Source organism: Babylonia areolata, chromosome 26 (genome assembly GCF_041734735.1).
Source record: "Babylonia areolata isolate BAREFJ2019XMU chromosome 26, ASM4173473v1, whole genome shotgun sequence".
NCBI lineage: Eukaryota > Metazoa > Mollusca > Gastropoda > Neogastropoda > Buccinidae > Babylonia > Babylonia areolata.
In genome coordinates, this window is record NC_134901.1 from 32,723,743 (window position 1) to 32,742,885 (window position 19,143).

The 19,143-nt window shown below is 42.4% G+C and overlaps 1 protein-coding gene across 1 annotated transcript in view; it reads left to right on the top strand.

Annotated features, from left to right (window-relative positions):
- LOC143300529 (glycine receptor subunit alpha-2-like) overlaps window positions 1-17,642 on the top strand; it is a 59,665-nt gene extending 42,023 nt beyond the window's left edge. The window contains exons 8-12 of the mRNA XM_076614267.1: window positions 8,953-9,035; window positions 10,485-10,631; window positions 11,845-12,095; window positions 12,449-12,628; window positions 15,497-17,642. Coding sequence (XP_076470382.1) covers window positions 8,953-9,035; window positions 10,485-10,631; window positions 11,845-12,095; window positions 12,449-12,628; window positions 15,497-15,676 — 841 coding nt within the window. The 3' untranslated portion in view covers window positions 15,677-17,642. The remainder of the gene's footprint in view (window positions 1-8,952; window positions 9,036-10,484; window positions 10,632-11,844; window positions 12,096-12,448; window positions 12,629-15,496) is intronic.
- Window positions 17,643-19,143: the final 1,501 nt, after the last annotated feature.

The window sequence follows — 19,143 nt, forward strand, 5'->3', positions numbered from 1 at the left end:
AAAATCGTTAAAAAGTGTTCTGCATTGAATATGATACATAAAATAAGCTTGGGAGAAAAAAGAAAGAAAAGAAAACATAAGGCACGTGAGCGGGATCGAACCATGTTTCTGTTCCGAAACAAGCTGACTAATCCCCAATGCTGCGCCGCATCTGACGTCATTTGCCTGACATTTCTTCTTCGTGCTACAGATAAACGTCATTGTATTGGGGTAAAGGAGACGTTGCCATCACTTCAAGTACATTGCAACACATGGTAGATCTCTTGATCTGCACGAACCAGTCTACAACGGGCTGAAAGAAACGATCGATTCATTTTTGACTCACTTGTGTAAACAAAGTGAGTCCACGTTTCATCCCGGTGTTTGGTTGTAAGTGTGTCTGTCTGTCTGTCTGTCAGTGTGTGCGTGTGTATGTGTGTGTGTGTGTCCGTGGTAAACTTTAACATTGCCATTTTCTCTGGAAATACTTTGCCAATACCAAAATTGGCTTAAACATAGTATGAAAAAAATCTCTTCACAGTCATACCAATAACAGTTGTAAGTCTCCCGAATTAAGCCGTTTTTTCCGAATCATTAACGGTTTATTTTGTTGAGATGTGTTCCAAAATCCGAAAATTCTATTAAAAAAAACAAAACAACTGCTTTCTACTGGGTTTGGCTGACTAGAAGGTAGGCTGTTTTCGAAGACGACATGACCTCGTGTTACTTGTTAACAATTAAATGGAAAGAAACACAAATTCTGGACAGAACACTTGAGGGAGTCTCCCGTCGGTCCGACAGATGAGTAGGCAGGCAGGTTTATCTGTCGGTGTGTGTCATAACTGTGGGAGAAGAGGCCGATTCTGGATGCGCAGCACTTCCCACAGGTGTTGCAAGGGAAAAAGTCTCCAGAAGTTGAGCCCTGCTTCCTTCGCTCACGCTTCTCCTTAATGACCAGCGTTCTCTCGTTTTCAAACGTCTTTATGCCACTAGAGCACAGCATCCTCCAGCGAGAGCGGTCAAGGGCATCAGTTTCCCAGGAAGCGATGTCTATGTCACAGGCTTTGAGGTTTGTCGTGCGTGTGTGTGTGTGTGTGTGTGTGTGTGTGTGTAGTCATATTTTGGTGTGTCTATGTAACATAGATTTAATGTTTTATGTTAACAAAGCGTTTTTGTAAAGCACCTAGAGCAGATTTCTGGATAGTGTGCTATATAAGTATCCATTATTATTATTATTGTCTTCAAGGTGTCCTTGAAGCGCTTGCAGGGTCTTCCAAGTTCACGGTGGCCTTCCTTCAGCTGGCCATACAAAAGCATCTTCGGGATCCTGCTGTCTGTCATGTGGACAACGTGTCCTGTCCAGCGTAGCTGGCACTGGATCAGCAGGCTTTTGATGTTGGGCATGCCGCTCCTCTCTAGGACCTGGAGGTTGGAGACCCTGTCTTGCCACTTTATGCAGAGGATATTTCGTAGGCATCTCTGGTGAAACTGCTCAAGTTGTTGAATGTGACGGCGATACGTCGTCCATGTTTCACAGCAGTACAACAAGGTGGTCAGCACAACAGCTCTGTAGGTTTTGATTTTGGTGCTGAGCCTGATACGTTGTTGTTCCACAGCCTGTTGTTGAGTCTGCCAAAGGCGGAGCTGGCCTTGGCGATGCGCAGCGTCACTTCTGCGTCAAGGGCTCCGTTGCTGCATAGGGTGCTGCCCAGGTAGCAAAACTTGTCGACTGACTTGATCTCTGTGTCATCTATCTTGATTGCAGGTGGGGGGGGGAGGCATCGGCATTCTGTGAGCTAGCTGGTTGGTACATGGACTCGGTCTTGCTGAGGCTGATGGTGAGTCCAAAGCGTCTGCAGGAGGTTGAGAACCTGTCCATAATGAACTGCATGTCCTCATGGGTGTGTGCAGCAAGCGCGCAGTCATCAGCGAAAAGGAATTCTCTCAACAGCGCCTCAAACACCCTGGACCTGGTGTGGAGTCGCCGCAAGTTGAAAAGTTTGCCATCTGTGCGAAACTGAATGTAGATGCCCCGGTCACAGTCTTGGAAGGCGTCAATCAGCATGGCAGAGAAGAGAATGGAGAACAGTGTGGATGCCAGGACGCAGCCCTGCTTCACTCCATTTACCACAGGAAACGGATCCGACATGTCAGTATTTTCCTGTACTCTAGCCTGCATGCCATCGTGGAAAGACGCAATCAGCTGGGCAGCCGAACTTTAGGAGGATCTTCCACAGACCACGGCGGTTCACTGTGTCGAAGGCCTTAGTCAGGTCTACAAAGACCATGTGGAGCTCCTTGTTCTGCTCACGACACTTCTCTTGCATCTGGCGTACGGCAAACACCATGTCATATGTTCCCCTGCCTGAGTGGAAGCCACACTGTGCTTCAGGGATGACTGCTGGAGACATGATCAACCAGTCTGTTCAGTATGATGCGGGCGAAGATCTTGCCGGCGATGCAGAGGAGAGAGATTCCACGGTGGTTATCGCAGGATGTTTTGTCTCCCTTCCGTTTGTAAATGTGGACAATAGAAGCATCCTTGAAATCCTGGGGGACCTCCCCTCTCTCCCAGATAGACTGGAAAAGGGCGGTCAGCTTGTCTGTCAGCACCTCACCTCCATACTTGTAGATGTCAGCCTGGATTCCATCTGCTCCTGGTGCTTTTCCTGACGTTGTCAGCTTCAGGACCTTCTGGGTCTCGACCTTGGTGGGAGGGGCAGCTAGCGAGTCACTGACTGGTAGCTGTGGGAGGGCTGCAGTTGCCTCGTCTGATACGGATAAGGTCTTCATGTCGTGAGCATCAGCAGCGGACTGCAGATCTTCGGACTTTCTCTCCCACCAGGTGTTCTTCATCTCACGCAGCCTCTTCTGTACAAGTTGCTTGGTTTGCAAGAACTGGTTCTCCTTCCTATGGCAGTCTTTATCGGAAATGTGATCCTGATGCCGTATATGCAGTGTGTTCAGGAGCTTGGAGATTCCAGAGTTGTTCTCGTCAAACCAGTCTTTGTGGCTCCTCTGTACAAAGCTGAGTGTGTCAGCTGCTGCTGTGTACACAGCATCTCTAAAGGTGCTCCATACCTCTTCTACATCAGTCGATGCTTGGAGAGCTACTTGGATTTGCTTCTGCAGCACGTCCTTGGTGATAGGGAGGCGGTGGATGTTCAGCTTCCTAGGGGTTTTTTGCTTGGCTGGTTGGAGCTTGCGTGCAAGTCTGATGTTCATCTTGCTGTGTACCAGGCGATGGTCCGACCAACAGACTGCTCCTCTCATGCAGCGTGTAATGGAAACATCACCTCTGTCCCTCTGCCGGACAATCACATAGTCCAGCATGTGCCACTGCTTGGAGCGGGGGTGCATCCATGTGTTCTTGTACTTGTCCGCTTGTTGGAAGAGGGTGTTGGTAATGGTCAGTCCATGCTGCGCTTAGAGCGAGAGCAAAAGCAGTCCGTTGGAGTTGCACTTGCCAGTGCCGTGCTAGGACTTTTGGCCACGAGGAGAAGTCCACGCCGACGTGGGCATTGAAATCCCGAAGGATGATCAGCCTGTCCTTTCTGTCTACCGCTGAAATGGTGCGGCTGAGCTCCTCATAGAAAGCTTCTTTGATGTCATCAGGGTTGGTCATCATCGGGGCATAGCAGCTGATGACTGTGGCGAAGCGATCCTTGGACAGCTTCAGACGCAGGATCATCAGCCTGTCGTTTATCCCACGTGGAAGGCCATCAAGCTGTCGTGCAAGTTTGGTTCGTTTGGCAAAGTCCACGCCTGAGGTTCTTGGGGTGCCATCTGGCTTCCCAATGCAGTAGAAGGTGTAGCCCCCTCCAACTTCCTCCAGCTGGGTTTCACCCGCAAACCTGGTTTCGCTCAGGGCTGCTATATCCACCTGGTAGCGATCAAGCAATCTAGCAATGAGCGCTGTGCGTCTTTCTGGTCTGTCGTCTCTAAGAGGGTGCGAACATTCCAGGCACCCAGAGTCAGGGCATGACTCCTGGTTCTTTTCTTCTTTTTTCAACCGCTATTGTTGGATGTCCAAATAGGTGGGGTTTCCTACTAGGTACTAGGTGAGGCAGGCTTTGTTTAGGGATCCTTTTACCTCCCCTTCCCCATGTGGGGAGAGCAGTGCTGTCCCTAAAAAGGGCTGCTCTGACACTGTGGGAGGATACGGGCGCCGCATCTGCCCCAGTCTACGGCGGACGACCATCACCCCACAGCCGCCTGCGTGCAGAGTCGTGACTAGGAACTGCCAGCAGCATCCTCTGCCTGCCCCCGTTACCACTTCTCCATCACTGCAGGGATTGGAAAAGCTGGGTGTTGAAGGGCTAGCTCGTCGTTCCGACATTAGCCTGGTTGCCTGACCAGCATAGGTGACTTTTTTTTTAGTGAGGAGGAGTTGTGCAGTCCCTTCCCCACTCTCTCGCCTACCGACGCTCACAGTCCCACAGGTGCAGATACTGCCACGTGTAGGACGGCCTCGGCAGATGCAGGTTTTTTCTTCGGAGCTCCATCTCCTATGGGGACTTCCAGCCAAAGATAAGAGCTCCCCCTGCCCTTTGGTCATCCTCCTCCGCCTTCACAGCCGTTGGGAAAGGTTTCCTCCTCCGCCTGGTCCGTCGCTGGGAGACTTTACATGCGGCAGGTAGTACTGGGTTACATGGTACCAGTAGCAAGGGCTACAGTGAAACTAACTACACAATCGACGTGTTTACTGCATATAAATATTCTAAAGTGGACACTGAATTAACTGGAATGAACATAAAAGAAAAAATGAATCGGTCGTTTCTTTCATAGTTCCAGCCTGTTGTGGACTGGTTTGTGCAGATCTAGAGATCTACAGTGTACTGCAATGTGCTTGAAGGAGATGGCAACGTCTCCTTTACCGCCGAAATAAAATAAATAATCGAGATATAATAAAACACAAAAAACATGATTTAAACGGCGTCATTACGTCCACTACAATGACATCAATTCATCCCACGAAAAGGAAAACGTCAACATTGCTTTAAGTTTTATATTTGGTCATTTGCCGTGAAATGTGATGCAGCATTCGGGATTAATCTGCTTGCATCAGAACTGAACATGCTTGGTTCGATCCCGCTCGCATGACTTTCTTATATATCTAATACAGAGCACTTTTCAACGATTTTTAAATCTCTTTTTTTTTCTCCTTAAGATTTCTTTACTGGATAAAGCACGAAGCACAAGTGAGCCTTCAAGGCTTTGCCTCTTGTTTCTTTTACGTTCATTCCAGTTACTTTAGTGTCCACTTTAGAATATTTACATGCAGTAAATACGTCGATGTTGTAGCTAGTATCACAGAATGTTTTCTGTCCAGAATTTGTATTTCTTTCCTTTTAAATGTGAACGAGAAAAACGAAGTCATGTCGATTCTTACCAAACACAACCTTCCTTCTAGAAACTCAGTGGGAAGCGGTTTTTAGATATTTTTTTTTTCTTTCTTTTTCAGAATGAATATCAACGAAATAAACCGTTAATGATACGGAAATACGGTTTGATTTGAGACTTACAACCTAAAATTGGTATGACTGAAGGTTTTTTTTTGGGGGGTTGTGTGTTTTTTTTGTTTGTTTGTTTTTGCGTACTATGTCAAATTTGGTAATGGCAGACAAAGTATTTCCAGAGAAAATGGCAATGTTCAAGGTCACAACAGAGAGAGAGAGAGAGAGAGTATTGAACACCGGGTTATAACATAGACTCACTTTGTTTACACAAGTGAGTCAAAAATGAGCGATAGCTGTTTATGATGATGCATGTGAGTGAAGACTACGTTTAATTTTCTATTGAGAAGAAAAAAGGGAGAGAAAATAAACGGAAAAAAGTGGGGTACAGAGGCCCCGCATAAAAAAAAACCAAGTCAATTAAAAGGAAGAACTGAGAAAACAGTGGGAAGAAAGAGGAGGATGGAGGCCACACAAAAAGACCTTTCCAGTTATGCGTGTATGTGTGTGTATGTGTGTGTGTGCCATGCATGCATGCATGCATGCGCGCGTGTGTGTGTGTGTGTGTGTGTGTGTGGCTTTAACATGTCGACAGTTACTATGGATTTTTGTTGTATTTGAAGAGCCTGTGGTTGCACAAACGAATTTCAACATGATTAATAATGTAATTTTATCTGATTTAACTGGGACGCATTGGGACTCATGTTAATGGTTTAACAGTCAATTCAAGTACTGGGTAGCTTTGGGACTCATGTTAATGGTTTAACAGTTAATTCAAGTATTGGGTAGCTTTGGGACTCATGTTAATGGTTTAACAGTTAATTCAAGTATTGGGTAGCTTTGGGACTCATGTTAATGATTTAACAGTCAATTCAAGTATTGGGTAGCTTTGGGACTCATGTTAATGGTTTAACAGTTAATTCATTTAAGTGGGACGCATTGGGACTCATGTTAATGGTTTAACAGTGAATTCGAGTATTGGGTAGCTTTGGGACTCATGTTAATGGTTTAACAGTTAATTCGAGTATTGGGTAGCTTTGGGACTCATGTTAATGATTTAACAGTTAATTCAAGTATTGGGTAGCTTTGGGACTCATGTTAATGATTTAACAGTCAATTCAAGTATTGGGTTAGCTTTGGGACTCATGTTAATGATTTAACAGTCAATTCAAGTATTGGGTAGCTTTGGGACTCATGTTAATGGTTTAACAGTTAATTCAAGTATTGGGTAGCTTTGGGACTCATGTTAATGGTTTAACAGTTAATTCAAGTATTGGGTAGCTTTGGGACTCATGTTAATGGTTTAACAGTTAATTCGAGTATTGGGTAGCTTTGGGACTCATGTTAATGGTTTAACAGTTAATTCAAGTATTGGGTAGCTTTGGGACTCATGTTAATGATTTAACAGTCAATTCAAGTATTGGGTAGCTTTGGGACTCATGTTAATGATTTAACAGTCAATTCAAGTATTGGATAGCTTTGGGATTCATGTTAATGATTTAACAGTCAAATCAAGTATTGGGTAGCTTTGGGACTCATGTTAATGATTTAACAGTCAATTCAAGTATTGGGTAGCTTTGGGACTCATGTTAATGGTTTAACAGTCAATTCAAGTACTGGGTAGCTTTGGGACTCATGTTAATGGTTTAACAGTTAATTCAAGTATTGGGTAGCTTTGGGACTCATGTTAATGGTTTAACAGTTAATTCAAGTATTGGGTAGCTTTGGGACTCATGTTAATGATTTAACAGTCAATTCAAGTATTGGGTAGCTTTGGGACTCATGTTAATGGTTTAACAGTTAATTCAAGTATTGGGTAGCTTTGGGACTCATGTTAATGGTTTAACAGTTAATTCAAGTATTGGGTAGCTTTGGGACTCATGTTAATGGTTTAACAGTTAATTCGAGTATTGGGTAGCTTTGGGACTCATGTTAATGGTTTAACAGTTAATTCAAGTATTGGGTAGCTTTGGGACTCATGTTAATGATTTAACAGTCAATTCAAGTATTGGGTAGCTTTGGGACTCATGTTAATGATTTAACAGTCAATTCAAGTATTGGGTAGCTTTGGGACTCATGTTAATGATTTAACAGTCAATTCAAGTATTGGGTAGCTTTGGGACTCATGTTAATGGTTTAACAGTAATTCAAGTATTGGGTAGCTTTGGGACTCATGTTAATGGTTTAACAGTTAATTCAAGTATTGGGTAGCTTTGGGACTCATGTTAATGATTTAACAGTCAATTCAAGTATTGGGTAGCTTTGGGACTCATGTTAATGGTTTAACAGTTAATTCATTTAAGTGGGACGCATTGGGACTCATGTTAATGGTTTAACAGTGAATTCGAGTATTGGGTAGCTTTGGGACTCATGTTAATGGTTTAACAGTCAATTCAAGTATTGGGTAGCTTTGGGACTCATGTTAATGGTTTAACAGTCAATTCAAGTATTGGGTAGCTTTGGGACTCATGTTAATGGTTTAACAGTCAATTCAAGTATTGGGTAGCTTTGGGACTCATGTTAATGGTTTAACAGTCAATTCAAGTATTGGGTAGCTTTGGGACTCATGTTAATGATTTAACAGTCAATTCAAGTATTGGGTAGCTTTGGGACTCATGTTAACGGTTCAACAGTTAATTCAAGTATTGGGTAGCTTTGGGACTCATGTTAATGGTTTAACAGTTAATTCGAGTATTGGGTAGCTTTGGGACTCATGTTAATGGTTTAACAGTTAACTCAAGTATTGGGTAGCTTTGGGACTCATGTTAATGATTTAACAGTCAATTCAAGTATTGGGTAGCTTTGGGACTCATGTTAATGATTTAACAGTCAATTCAAGTATTGGGTAGCTTTGGGACTCATGTTAATGGTTTAACAGTCAATTCAAGTATTGAGTAGCTTTGGGACTCATGTTGCTGGGGGTTGCTTTTGTTCCTGTGGATTCTTTTACTGGTTCTAAGTGCATGCTGCACACATGATCGACCTTGGTCATCCGAATGACTAGCGTCAAGACCACCACTCAAGATCTTGTGGACGGGGAGGAAATGCTGCCCAGTGTGGGGTTCCATCTCCTGCGGTAAGATTTTCTCGCTTCCTTATGGGGACGTCACCACTCCATATGGATAGATAGATAGATGTATATATATATATGTATGTATGTATATATATATATATATATGTGTGTGTGTGTGTGTGTGTGTGTGTGTGTGTGAGAGAGAGAGAGAGAGAGATCATATTGATAAACAACAAATTACACAGAAAGAAGACCGGATTATCCATTTGATCCGTTTGTAGTTCTTGAGAATGCAAATGACCAGGTTTACCACTGTTCTGGCCAAACAGATGTCATGAATCGTTTCCCGACATAGTGATCACATCAGCGTTATTAGTAGCTATAGCTTGCTGATATAAGTAATGTATCGGTTGATTGATTTAGATATGCAAAAATTTACAGCAAAAACAAGCAAAGAAAATGTTAGAGAAAACAAATTAGTTGAGAAATGTGACTCTGTTGCAGGATTTCTATGTCACTCAGCTGTGACATGCATCTGCGACGATATCCTCATGACGAACAGACTTGCTTTGTCGCCATCGGCAGCTGTGAGTGTCAGACTTAGACTATTTGCATGTCTTACACTATTTACATGTCTATCAGTCTGTGTGTATGTTTGCTTCTCTTCCTTCTTTTACTTTCTTGGTCAGTCAACTTGTTCGTTTTACATAGATTAAACGTCAGCTGAAATTTCCACTGACGAATCATTAGATTCAAAGCTTCGATTTTTCTTCTCCTTTACATATTGACTCATTTGTGTAAACAAAGTGAGTCTATGTTATTACCCGGTGTTCGGTTGTGTGTGTGTGTGTGTGTGTGTGTGTCCGTGGCAAACTTTGACATTGCCATTTTCACCGGACATACTTTGTCTGCCAATACCAAATTTGGCTTTAAAATAGTAGGGAAAAAAACTTCACAGTCATACCAATAACAGGTTGTAAGTCGTATTTCCGAATCATTAACAGTTTATTTCGTCGGTGTTCATTTCGCGTTCCGAAAACCGCTCTTACCCATTTGCAGCTTCCCGATTGTCTGATGAGAATTCGCCATGACCTCGTTATTCTTGTTCGCAATTAAAAGCAAAGAAAATGTTTATACACATTCTGGACTGAACACATACACTGACACTTAGTACATTATTGACGTGTTTGCTGCATATAAATATTCTAAAGTGGACACTGAATTAACTAGAATGAACATAAAAGAAAATTTGAATCGACCGTTTCACTGCCTCGTCTACACGGCACTGGTCAGTGCAGATCTTGACAAAATATGTTGCAAAGCCTGACGGGATGGCAACGTCTCCTTTACCGCCGAATTAAAAGAATTTCTTAAATAATCATCAACGTGTTTACTGCATATGAATGTTTTAAAGTGGATACTGAATTAACTAGAATGAACAGAAAAAAGAAATTGAATGGAAGGTGTCATTGTTTCTCAGTAAGTGGAAAGACAAAGTTTGTCAATCACGGATCTCTGCAGATCTACAAAAACGGACAACAATTGCAGTGTTTTTGAGGTGATAGGAACGTCTCCTTTACCTCGGACTTGGAAGAATGTATTTATACACGAGATATACCGAAATAACATGATTTAAACCGCGTTATGACTTGGATTGCCACTGTTGATTCACTCCGCTAAAAGAATATGCTCAAGTAATAATCTTTAAACGTCAATCTTTAACCAGCGTTAGCGCTGTGGGTAAAAAAAACACTTGTTCTCTATCCAAACATCCGTGGTTCGAATCCGCATTGAAGCCCCCACCCCCCACCCCCCACCCTTTTTTTTTTTCTTTTTTTCTTTTTTTTTGAAGCTGTATATGATCATAATAACGAATAGAGATCACATTCCAACAAACTAATTTTTGATTTTTTTAAAGCTTTTTTTGTTTAAGTGTGTATCACAAGTGAGTCTTGAAGGCCTTGCCTTTCTTGTTATCTAGTATCTTGAGGAGGGAGGTGGAGGGTTGTGATGAATGGGTTGGTTGTGCTGTGCAGACAGCTACAGTGTGGAGAACGTACTGTTCCATTGGAGTGAGCAGCCCGTAATCATCAGAAAAGGCGTCACTCTGCCCCGCTTTGATGTCCGCCTCGGCCACACGGGCCAATGCGACTTCACCTTTGATGAAGGCAGCATGATCACTGGTGATAACTCCGTGTGGAGTGGGGGGGTGGGGCGTTTGTGTGTGTGTGTGTGTGTGTGTGTGTGTGTGTGTTCGCGCGCGCGTGTGATCTGTTCCCTTTTAACCTTTTTCCTGTGTGTGCTTCGCTGCCGTGCGTGCCCGCGTACACATACACATACTTACGCACTAAATGCGTGCGTGCGGGCCAAAGAACATGTGTGTATACGCGTGTATGTGCGCGCTCACCTAACTACAGACATCATGAAAAAAAGGGGGACACAAGCTGTGTTTGAGAGAGAATGTGCGTTCGTGTTTTCTCCCTGTTCTTGTCACAGTCATTTTTGATGTTGGCATTTGACTAACATGCAGTGACAGGCAGCAATTGATGACTCTCATTCTGGGGGATTTTTTTTTTTTTTCAAGTGAAAGGTTAAAAGCTACAAAAAGAGTTAGATAGGGCGTGTTACTTGCACCTTTATTTCCTGAACCTTTTAAGATATGCTTTAGCAAATCGCAATATCAGTAAACAAAGTGCGACGAAACACGGGCAGGAACAGATGTCCTGTCTGTCAAGTAATGGGGTAAGAGTTGTCTCCCATCAGTCGGCAGAAAGTCACACACCCACTGATCTCGGCATTCTCGCTGATTGAACACGAAGGTATACAGCAATCCCGGTGACTGGTTTTTGAACAGATGGATGGAACGGATGTCTGCCTACCCTCCACATACATAATAATTACTTTATTCACGAAATATATCACCCTTTGCGGATTTATAATTATGCGCAAAGCACGTTGGACGTTATATATGTTATGTCTGCCTCTTTCCCGTGTGTGTGTGTGTGTGTGTGTGTGTGTGCGTGTGTGTGAATGTGTGTTTTGTGTGTGTGTGTGTGTGTGTGTATTTTGTGTGCGAATGAGTGTGTGTGTCTGAGTGTGGACCTATGTGTGTTTAGCCAGACACTGATAACCTTCCGACAATTAGCCATTCATTAACTGACTGCAGTTACAAGACGTCATTGGTGACAAGAGTATTGAAAAATAATGAACTCGAATACCGATCGCCCGACATATCATGCTCGCTACGTACATGAACGTGCTGTGGTTGGTGTCTGTGTGATCAAGGCCCTCCTCCAGCTCTCCGAGGATGATCATCTCTCAGTGTCCGCCATGCCACCTGATGTGTGTGTGTCGATGTGACGAAATGAAAGTAATTGACACGTGCCCTGCTGGCAGGTGAGTACGCGTGCATCAAGGCTGACTTCCTGCTGAGGCGGGAGTTCGGATACTACGTGTGCCAGGTGTACGTGCCCTCCTGCCTCATCGTCATGCTCAGCTGGGTGTCGTTCTGGATCGACCTGGACGCCATCCCGGCCCGCGTGTCGCTGGGGCTGCTGACCGTGCTGACCATGACCACGCAGAGCACGGGGGAAAAGGCCTCCCTGCCCAAAGTCTCCTACATCAAGGCCATCGACGTCTGGATGGCGGTCAGTGAGACAGTGGAAAGAAGGGAGAGAAAAAGGGGGAGGGTGGATGAAGAGAGCAGAAGAGAGGGGGGACGGGGTGTAGAGAGGATGAGGGTGGGACGCTGAGAGAAGGAGTGTGTGAAGGATAAGCTACCACAGAGAGAGAGAGAGAGAGAGAGAGACAGTTTACAGTATATTGTGTATATACATGTGTGCCTGTGTGTGGAAAGGTGGGAGGGTTGTTGAGGCAAATGTTTTCGCCGGGCACGCATTGCCACCGGGCAAATATCGTCGCCGGTGACAACATATGCTGGATGATAATGTATGCCGCAACAAAGGAGGGTTGGGGGTGGGGATATATCGTGTATTTCCAGGGTTGCCTGGCCTTTGTGTTCGCCGCCCTATTGGAATTCGCATACGTGAACGTTCAGTCCCGCGTGGAGAAGCGGTACAGCAGCCCCTTCCAGCCCAGCGCGGGACACCGGGCCACCTCCAGCTGTGACAGACACCTCTTGCCTGGCCGTACGGAACAGAAAGAAAAAGATGTTGGTGTGGTGTGTATATATGTATGTTAGTCTGTCGGATGGCAAATGCTAATACTTAACCCGCTGGCGGGAGGGGAGGGAGCGGTGTGGGGGGGAGCTTTTCATTGTGATTTTATTGTGTCTTTCTGCATAAGAAATCATAATTTGCCTGTCTGCCAAGTTTAGATTACGGTTTTGATGCAGGGGGGTGGTATGTAATAATCATGATAAATAATAATAACAGTGTGTATTTATATAGCGCTCTTGCTCTCTAACAGCTCAGGGCGTTTTACATGAAAGAAAAATATTACAAATTACATAAATAAATCATGACCACTCTTTCTCAACACCCCTCCCCCCGCACACACCCTTTCCCACACTTGATGCATCCAAAGTGAGCTGACATGGGTGGCTTTGGAGAACGCGGAAGCCGAGAATGCTTATAGATATGTTTTAAACAGATGAGTTTTTAGTGTTGAGCGAAAAGCAGAGATAGAATTAGATGCACGGACATGATGAGGAATGTTGTTGCAGATGTGAGGAGCAGCAAAGAAGAAAGAATGTTCATCATGGGTTCTTGTATTGACACGAGGAATTTTCAAAAGATAACAGTCAGAGGAAGAGTGGAGATTTCTTGAGGGGTTACATATAGGTCATTTTTCCTTCTTTGGGCCTTGGAAATGACCTTTGGGAGTATATGTGCTTGAAAACGGCACTGTGTCCACATATTTCATCAAACAGTCAGTTTCTTTATGTTGACAGAAAGGAATTAGAGTGAACTATTGGATTAGTATCGTGATAACAGTGTCCACATATTTCATCAAACAGTCAGTTTCTTTATGTTGACAGAAAGGAATTAGAGTGAACTAGTGGATTAGTATCGTGATAACTTATCACGTGATCAAATACTGCCGGCTAACTGAAAATGCTCAAACTGACGTCAACAATCTAGTTACTGATCAAAGGATTTCTTTATGACGAGAGTTAACTGCTAACATAATTAAGCACTGCATGACAATACATATGTGTTACATATATAGTATTGCATTAATCAATCTAGTTGACACATTTCTGGCCCAGCCGACCGCAATGGCATATTGTAAAGGAAATGGGGTGTCTTTTCTTTTCTTTTTGCAATTCATTTTAATGAAAGAAATCAAACACTTCAATCTGTCGGGTGTCTGTATTCATACAGAGGGAGCGTATATGTAGGTTGCTTTTCCTTTTCTTAAACTACATAAATGAAGTCTAGGGGTATACCTGGTTGCAACGCCACAGTACCCACATAATGAACTTACACTATTTTCTTTGTGTTAAACAGAAATCCCACGAGCATGGACACACAAATTCTGCATAGTTCACAACAAAATTAACATTGAGACAGAAGAAAGCAAGGCTCAGACAGAGAAATATTAAATACGATGTGTTCACAAAACCCGCATAAGTTTTGAAGATTACATGAAAAAGTTTGCAAAAGAGTGGATGAGACATTGTACACATTAACGGAACGTGTCACAGAAAATTTGCAACGTCAGACATGTTCTTAAATGCAAATGCAAACAGTGAAATATTGACATGTGGACAGAAAACCAGAGAGAAGGAGGATGACACAGCCGGACCATCAACTTCCGAGAAAAAAGACAACTTCCGCTGCAACCTTCAACTGTTTTGTTTTCAAAAGATTACTGCATCATCTGTGACACAGCAAGGAAATGGAACCCATTTTCTAAAGACCAGTGCTATCCAAAAATTGCAGAAGACTCGATCAAAAATGCAGCAGTCATAACCGAAGTAACTGTCGTGATCGTCCAAATACGTGACAGATGTTGTGGTACTGGTAACTTTCCATGCGTATCTTATCAACCTTGTTATGGTTTACTTGACATTAAATTTGATTCTGATTCTGATTCATACACTGACAAACTCATATGCACATGGAAGTAAAAATAACTAAACAATAACACGCAGTGACTTCAGTTGTGTTGTCACGTTATCATTTGATTAATTTCAAACAGATTATTCTTTCACATTAGGTATTAAACTCCTTGTATTCCTGATAACCCGACAGCTCGACCGCCAGAATTAGTGCTAGGGGCTTTGGGGGGGTGGGGTGGTGGTGGTGAGGGGGACAAAGAGGAGAAGCGGACGATGTGGTTTGGGAATCCAGACCCTATGAATTATACAGCCGCTCGCTTTACTGCCAGCTTTTGTCAACTCATTTTTACGTTCTTTCCTCTTTGCTGCTCCTCACATCTGAAACAACCTTCCTCATCATATCCGTGCATCTGATTCTGTCTCTGCCTTTCGTTCATCACTAAAAACTTATCTTTTAAAACCTATCTATAAGCACTCTCAGCTTCCTTGTTCTCCATCACAACCCATGTCAGCTCACTTTGGGTGCATGAAGAGTGGGAAAGGGAGAGTGTGTGGGTGGAGGGGTTTTGAGAAAGAGTGGTCATGAATTATTTGTAATTTGTAACATTTTTCTTTCATGTAAAGCGCCCTGAGCTTTTAGAGAGAAAGAGCGCTATATAAATGTACATTGTTATTTATTTATCATTATTTTACATGAGCAGTGAACTTGAATCTGTGGGTTTTGTATAATATATTCTATTTCGACTGTTTGGCACATTTATTACTTCTCCCAATCTACCTACCGTGATTTCATTTTATTACAAGAGTTTGTAAAATATGGAGTTCCTGATTGCTCATAATTCCCGTTATATAATATAGGTCTTTGCTCTATGCAGTAGTTTTAATCTGTAATTTTGTTGTCGTTCTCGTTGTTAACGATATCCCCGTTGTTTGAGATTTCTTCGATGATGAATGTCCAAATCCCATGATCTGACTGAAATATTACATCAAAACAATTACCATTGTTCGCGGGCTGATGATCAGGAGACGGAGAAGACGCTCAGCAAATGGAACGTCCTCAAACGGCGCTTGCTGGAACGTGACACAGAGACAGGGCTGCAGAAGGCACGCCTGGCTGACAAGTGTGCCCGTGTCTTCTTTCCCCTGGCCTTCCTCATCTTCAACATCATCTACTGGGTCATCTTTAAGTTCGACCCTCAGTGACTGCCTCCCCCCTGACCCCTTTCACGGGTCCATCTGACACACCACTGCGTTTATTGCCTCCGTCTTGTCCTCATGTTTTCTTTTGTTATTTATCACAATGGACTATCATGTGTGTGGAGGGGAGGGTGATTAGTGTTGTGTGTGTTGAAATGAAGCTGCTGTCGTGTATTGCATGCTCGTATGTATTTTGCTTTTGATGTGTAGCTTTTCGATTTTTTGGTCCAACCTTTCTCACGCTGTGTGTGTATGTGCGTGTGTGTACTGGACTTTTGGATATGCGCTGAGATTTTGTGTTGGGGGAGTGACGAGCCTGTGGATGCATAATGGATGAATAAAGATGTATTGTATCATATGGTATTTTATTGTATTGCAGAAACACACACACACACACACACACACACACACACACACACACACATTTACTCACACATACACACGCACATTTACTCACACACGTACAATAATTCACACAATTATACATCAGATGAATTTCATCTTCGAACTCTTTCAGTCTTTGTTTTTTCGGTGTATTTTTGTACCTTCCTGTTTGACATGTCAGGCTGGTCACTGGTTGCCTGTGTTTTATATTTGCCGTGATACGATTCAGTGTTAAAGTTTGTCACAACAATATTGTAAAAATCGAGTGTAGATTAACCAATCTGCTTTTGTTTTACCAGAATTTACATATTCGGTTTTTATTTCATTTCATTATTGATATTAAACGTGAATTTATGTTTTCAAACATGATGTATTCGTGTGTTAGTAAATACATCTAATTGAAAAGCAGCCACCGATCATTAGTGGGGTTTTTCTGGTAATGTGTGTCTCTATCTGCTGTATATACAAGTGAATTTTGAGGGAGCAGTAATCCAACAGACAAATTATTCTAGGCAAATAGGAAATATTCATACATCGCCCAAAACTGGGAGAACCATTGTTCTTTTATGTATTCCAAATAACTGTGTACAAAACTTCACATTAACGTTTTTACTGGAACATTTATTCGTATGAACAATTGCAGAATGATTTCAATGAATCAAATGACGCATCTCCTGCTACCCTATACAGAAACCAAACTCATGCTATATTTGCATAATGTAGGTGTTTTTAAAATATCATATAATTCACACATCATATTTGAATTGCTATCTGCACTGCGAAATTTTCTTAGTATATACAGAGCCTTATTCGTCTGATTTTTATACGATCCTGTGCTCCTGTGCCGTTTCTGTGAAATATCACCCCATGATATATTCTTCTGATGTTTGGAGTATATCTTCTCCACGTTTAAAATGTATAGATACTTAAGAGTAAGCCCTCAAAAATACAACCACTTTTGACTTTTCTCTGTTCAATCGAAATCTCCATTCATCACAAAACAAGTGTAAAGTATGACGTTTTCGTTGAAATCCACCTTTTGATAACGATAGAATAGCTAAATTGCCTGTTTGCAGAAGGTATTGGATTCTATAAGTTGAAACAGTGAGTCGTGGGGGAAATTCGTCGTACTTGTGGTGTCATTTATGAATTATTGAACATAGTAAGGCTGAATGTGTTTCCCTGATGTACACCCTTTCGGATAACAACTCTGCTGTAGCGGTTTCGTGATGTGATTTTTGCATTTGTGTACATACTGATTATTTTAATGATTTTTAAATATTTTCCTTTTATTCCTATTTGAGACCAACTTCTTCGACTTCAGATATTCCCAGATGTCGCTAGTTGTTACGCTACCAGCAAGTCCGTCAGAACGCTCAGTTCGCTCATTTCCCTTAGCGCCTCCATGGCGAGTGCACTACATCCACGTACGTTTTAGCATCTGGATGTTGTACTTTGCCTCATGCTACCCTGTGCTCCCCATTTCACTTTCAACTTTTTCTGTTTTAGTCTCTGTGTAATTTCGGTAGCATTGCATCATGGCAAACACTGTCGACCGCGGTTTCAAAATCTACAAAATGGATATATATGTGTGTCTGTGTGTGTGTGTGTGTGTAGTCTTCAGTTTAACGTCTTCCACTTTAAAAGTGATATTAGACGGGGGGTAAAAAAGGATGGGGGGTGCGGGAGGGTGGAGGGCGGGGCGTGGTGGAGGGAACGGTATTGGGCAGAGGGTGAAAAATGGTGTGTGTGTATGTGTGTGTACGCATGTGTGTGTGTGTGTGTTTGTGTGTGTGTGGTGGGGAAAGATACAGAGCATTGGAAAAAATAAAGCATTAAAACGGGAGACATAGGCACAATATAGAAGGAAACGCTAACATCAAACAACTGTAACAACTATAACAAATGTCCAATTGGACTATGCAGCAAACCTTCTGCAATAGCAGATAGCATCTTGAAATTGTCAAAAATACATTCAAAAGAATTTTCCGAGAAGTTTGGTAAAAACGATTTCAGACTCTGACATTCAAAGAGTATGTGTTTTCTAGAAATAGATTCTCCACATATGCATTTAACATCTCTGCTGAACTTTGTTATAAAAGCGTTCAGCTTTATCCTGTTTGATAATGCCCGAATTTGCCTTAATCTGAATAAATTACTGAATGTATTTGATTGATTGATAGATTCCGGTTGTTGAATATTATTTATACTTTTATTTAAAACTTTGCCATTTTGCTGGTATACTTCCCTGACTTTGCTCCATGATGCTTTTTCTAGTAAGCGGTACCCCTCTTGTACAGACAAAGGTACATAAAGGTATGTGGTTCCCTGTTGGTGTTTTGCACCTTTTCTTGCAGCCCTGTCAGCCCATTCATTATATAGGAGACCAAGGTGAGAAGGAACCCAACAAAAAGTTATACGTGTTCCTCTCAAATTCATAAGATGTACAATGTGACTTATTTCTATTATTATTTTGGACTTGTTCTTACAATTTGATGAATTTAAAGCGTATAGTACAGACTTTGAATCAACACAAAATAAGACTTGTGGAAGGCAAACTGGAAGATCAAGAATATAATTTAAAGCCATAAGAACAGCGATAAGTTCAGCTGTGAATATTGACCGATCTTTACCAATATGGTATGATCGTTCAGTTTTCAGTTTTGGTATAACGAAAGCTGAACCTGCTTGGCCATTGTCTAGGAGTGAGCCGTCTGTGTAAATATGTAAGTGGTCACGGTATCGATTCTGAAGGTGTAATCGGACTTCTGTTGCCATGATATTTGGATTTTCTTTTTTTGCAATGTCAGTATGATTGATATCAAACTGTGCTTTACTCATCTCCCAAATGGGGCATGGACTTACTGTTTTCTGCGTGTCTACATTATCTGGATTAATTTCGGACTTTTGGAAAAGGTTTCACACAAACGTGCCAATTGGTGTTAGATAAGATATCGTTTTAGCCCTTTTTGGGAAGTTGTTTTCAGATGTAATTCTTACTTCCTCCGATGTAAAATTTTCAGTTGTTGAGCTTCTCAATACGGATTTAGCACATGCCAGGTTTCGGTATTCATCCAAAGGTAATTCTC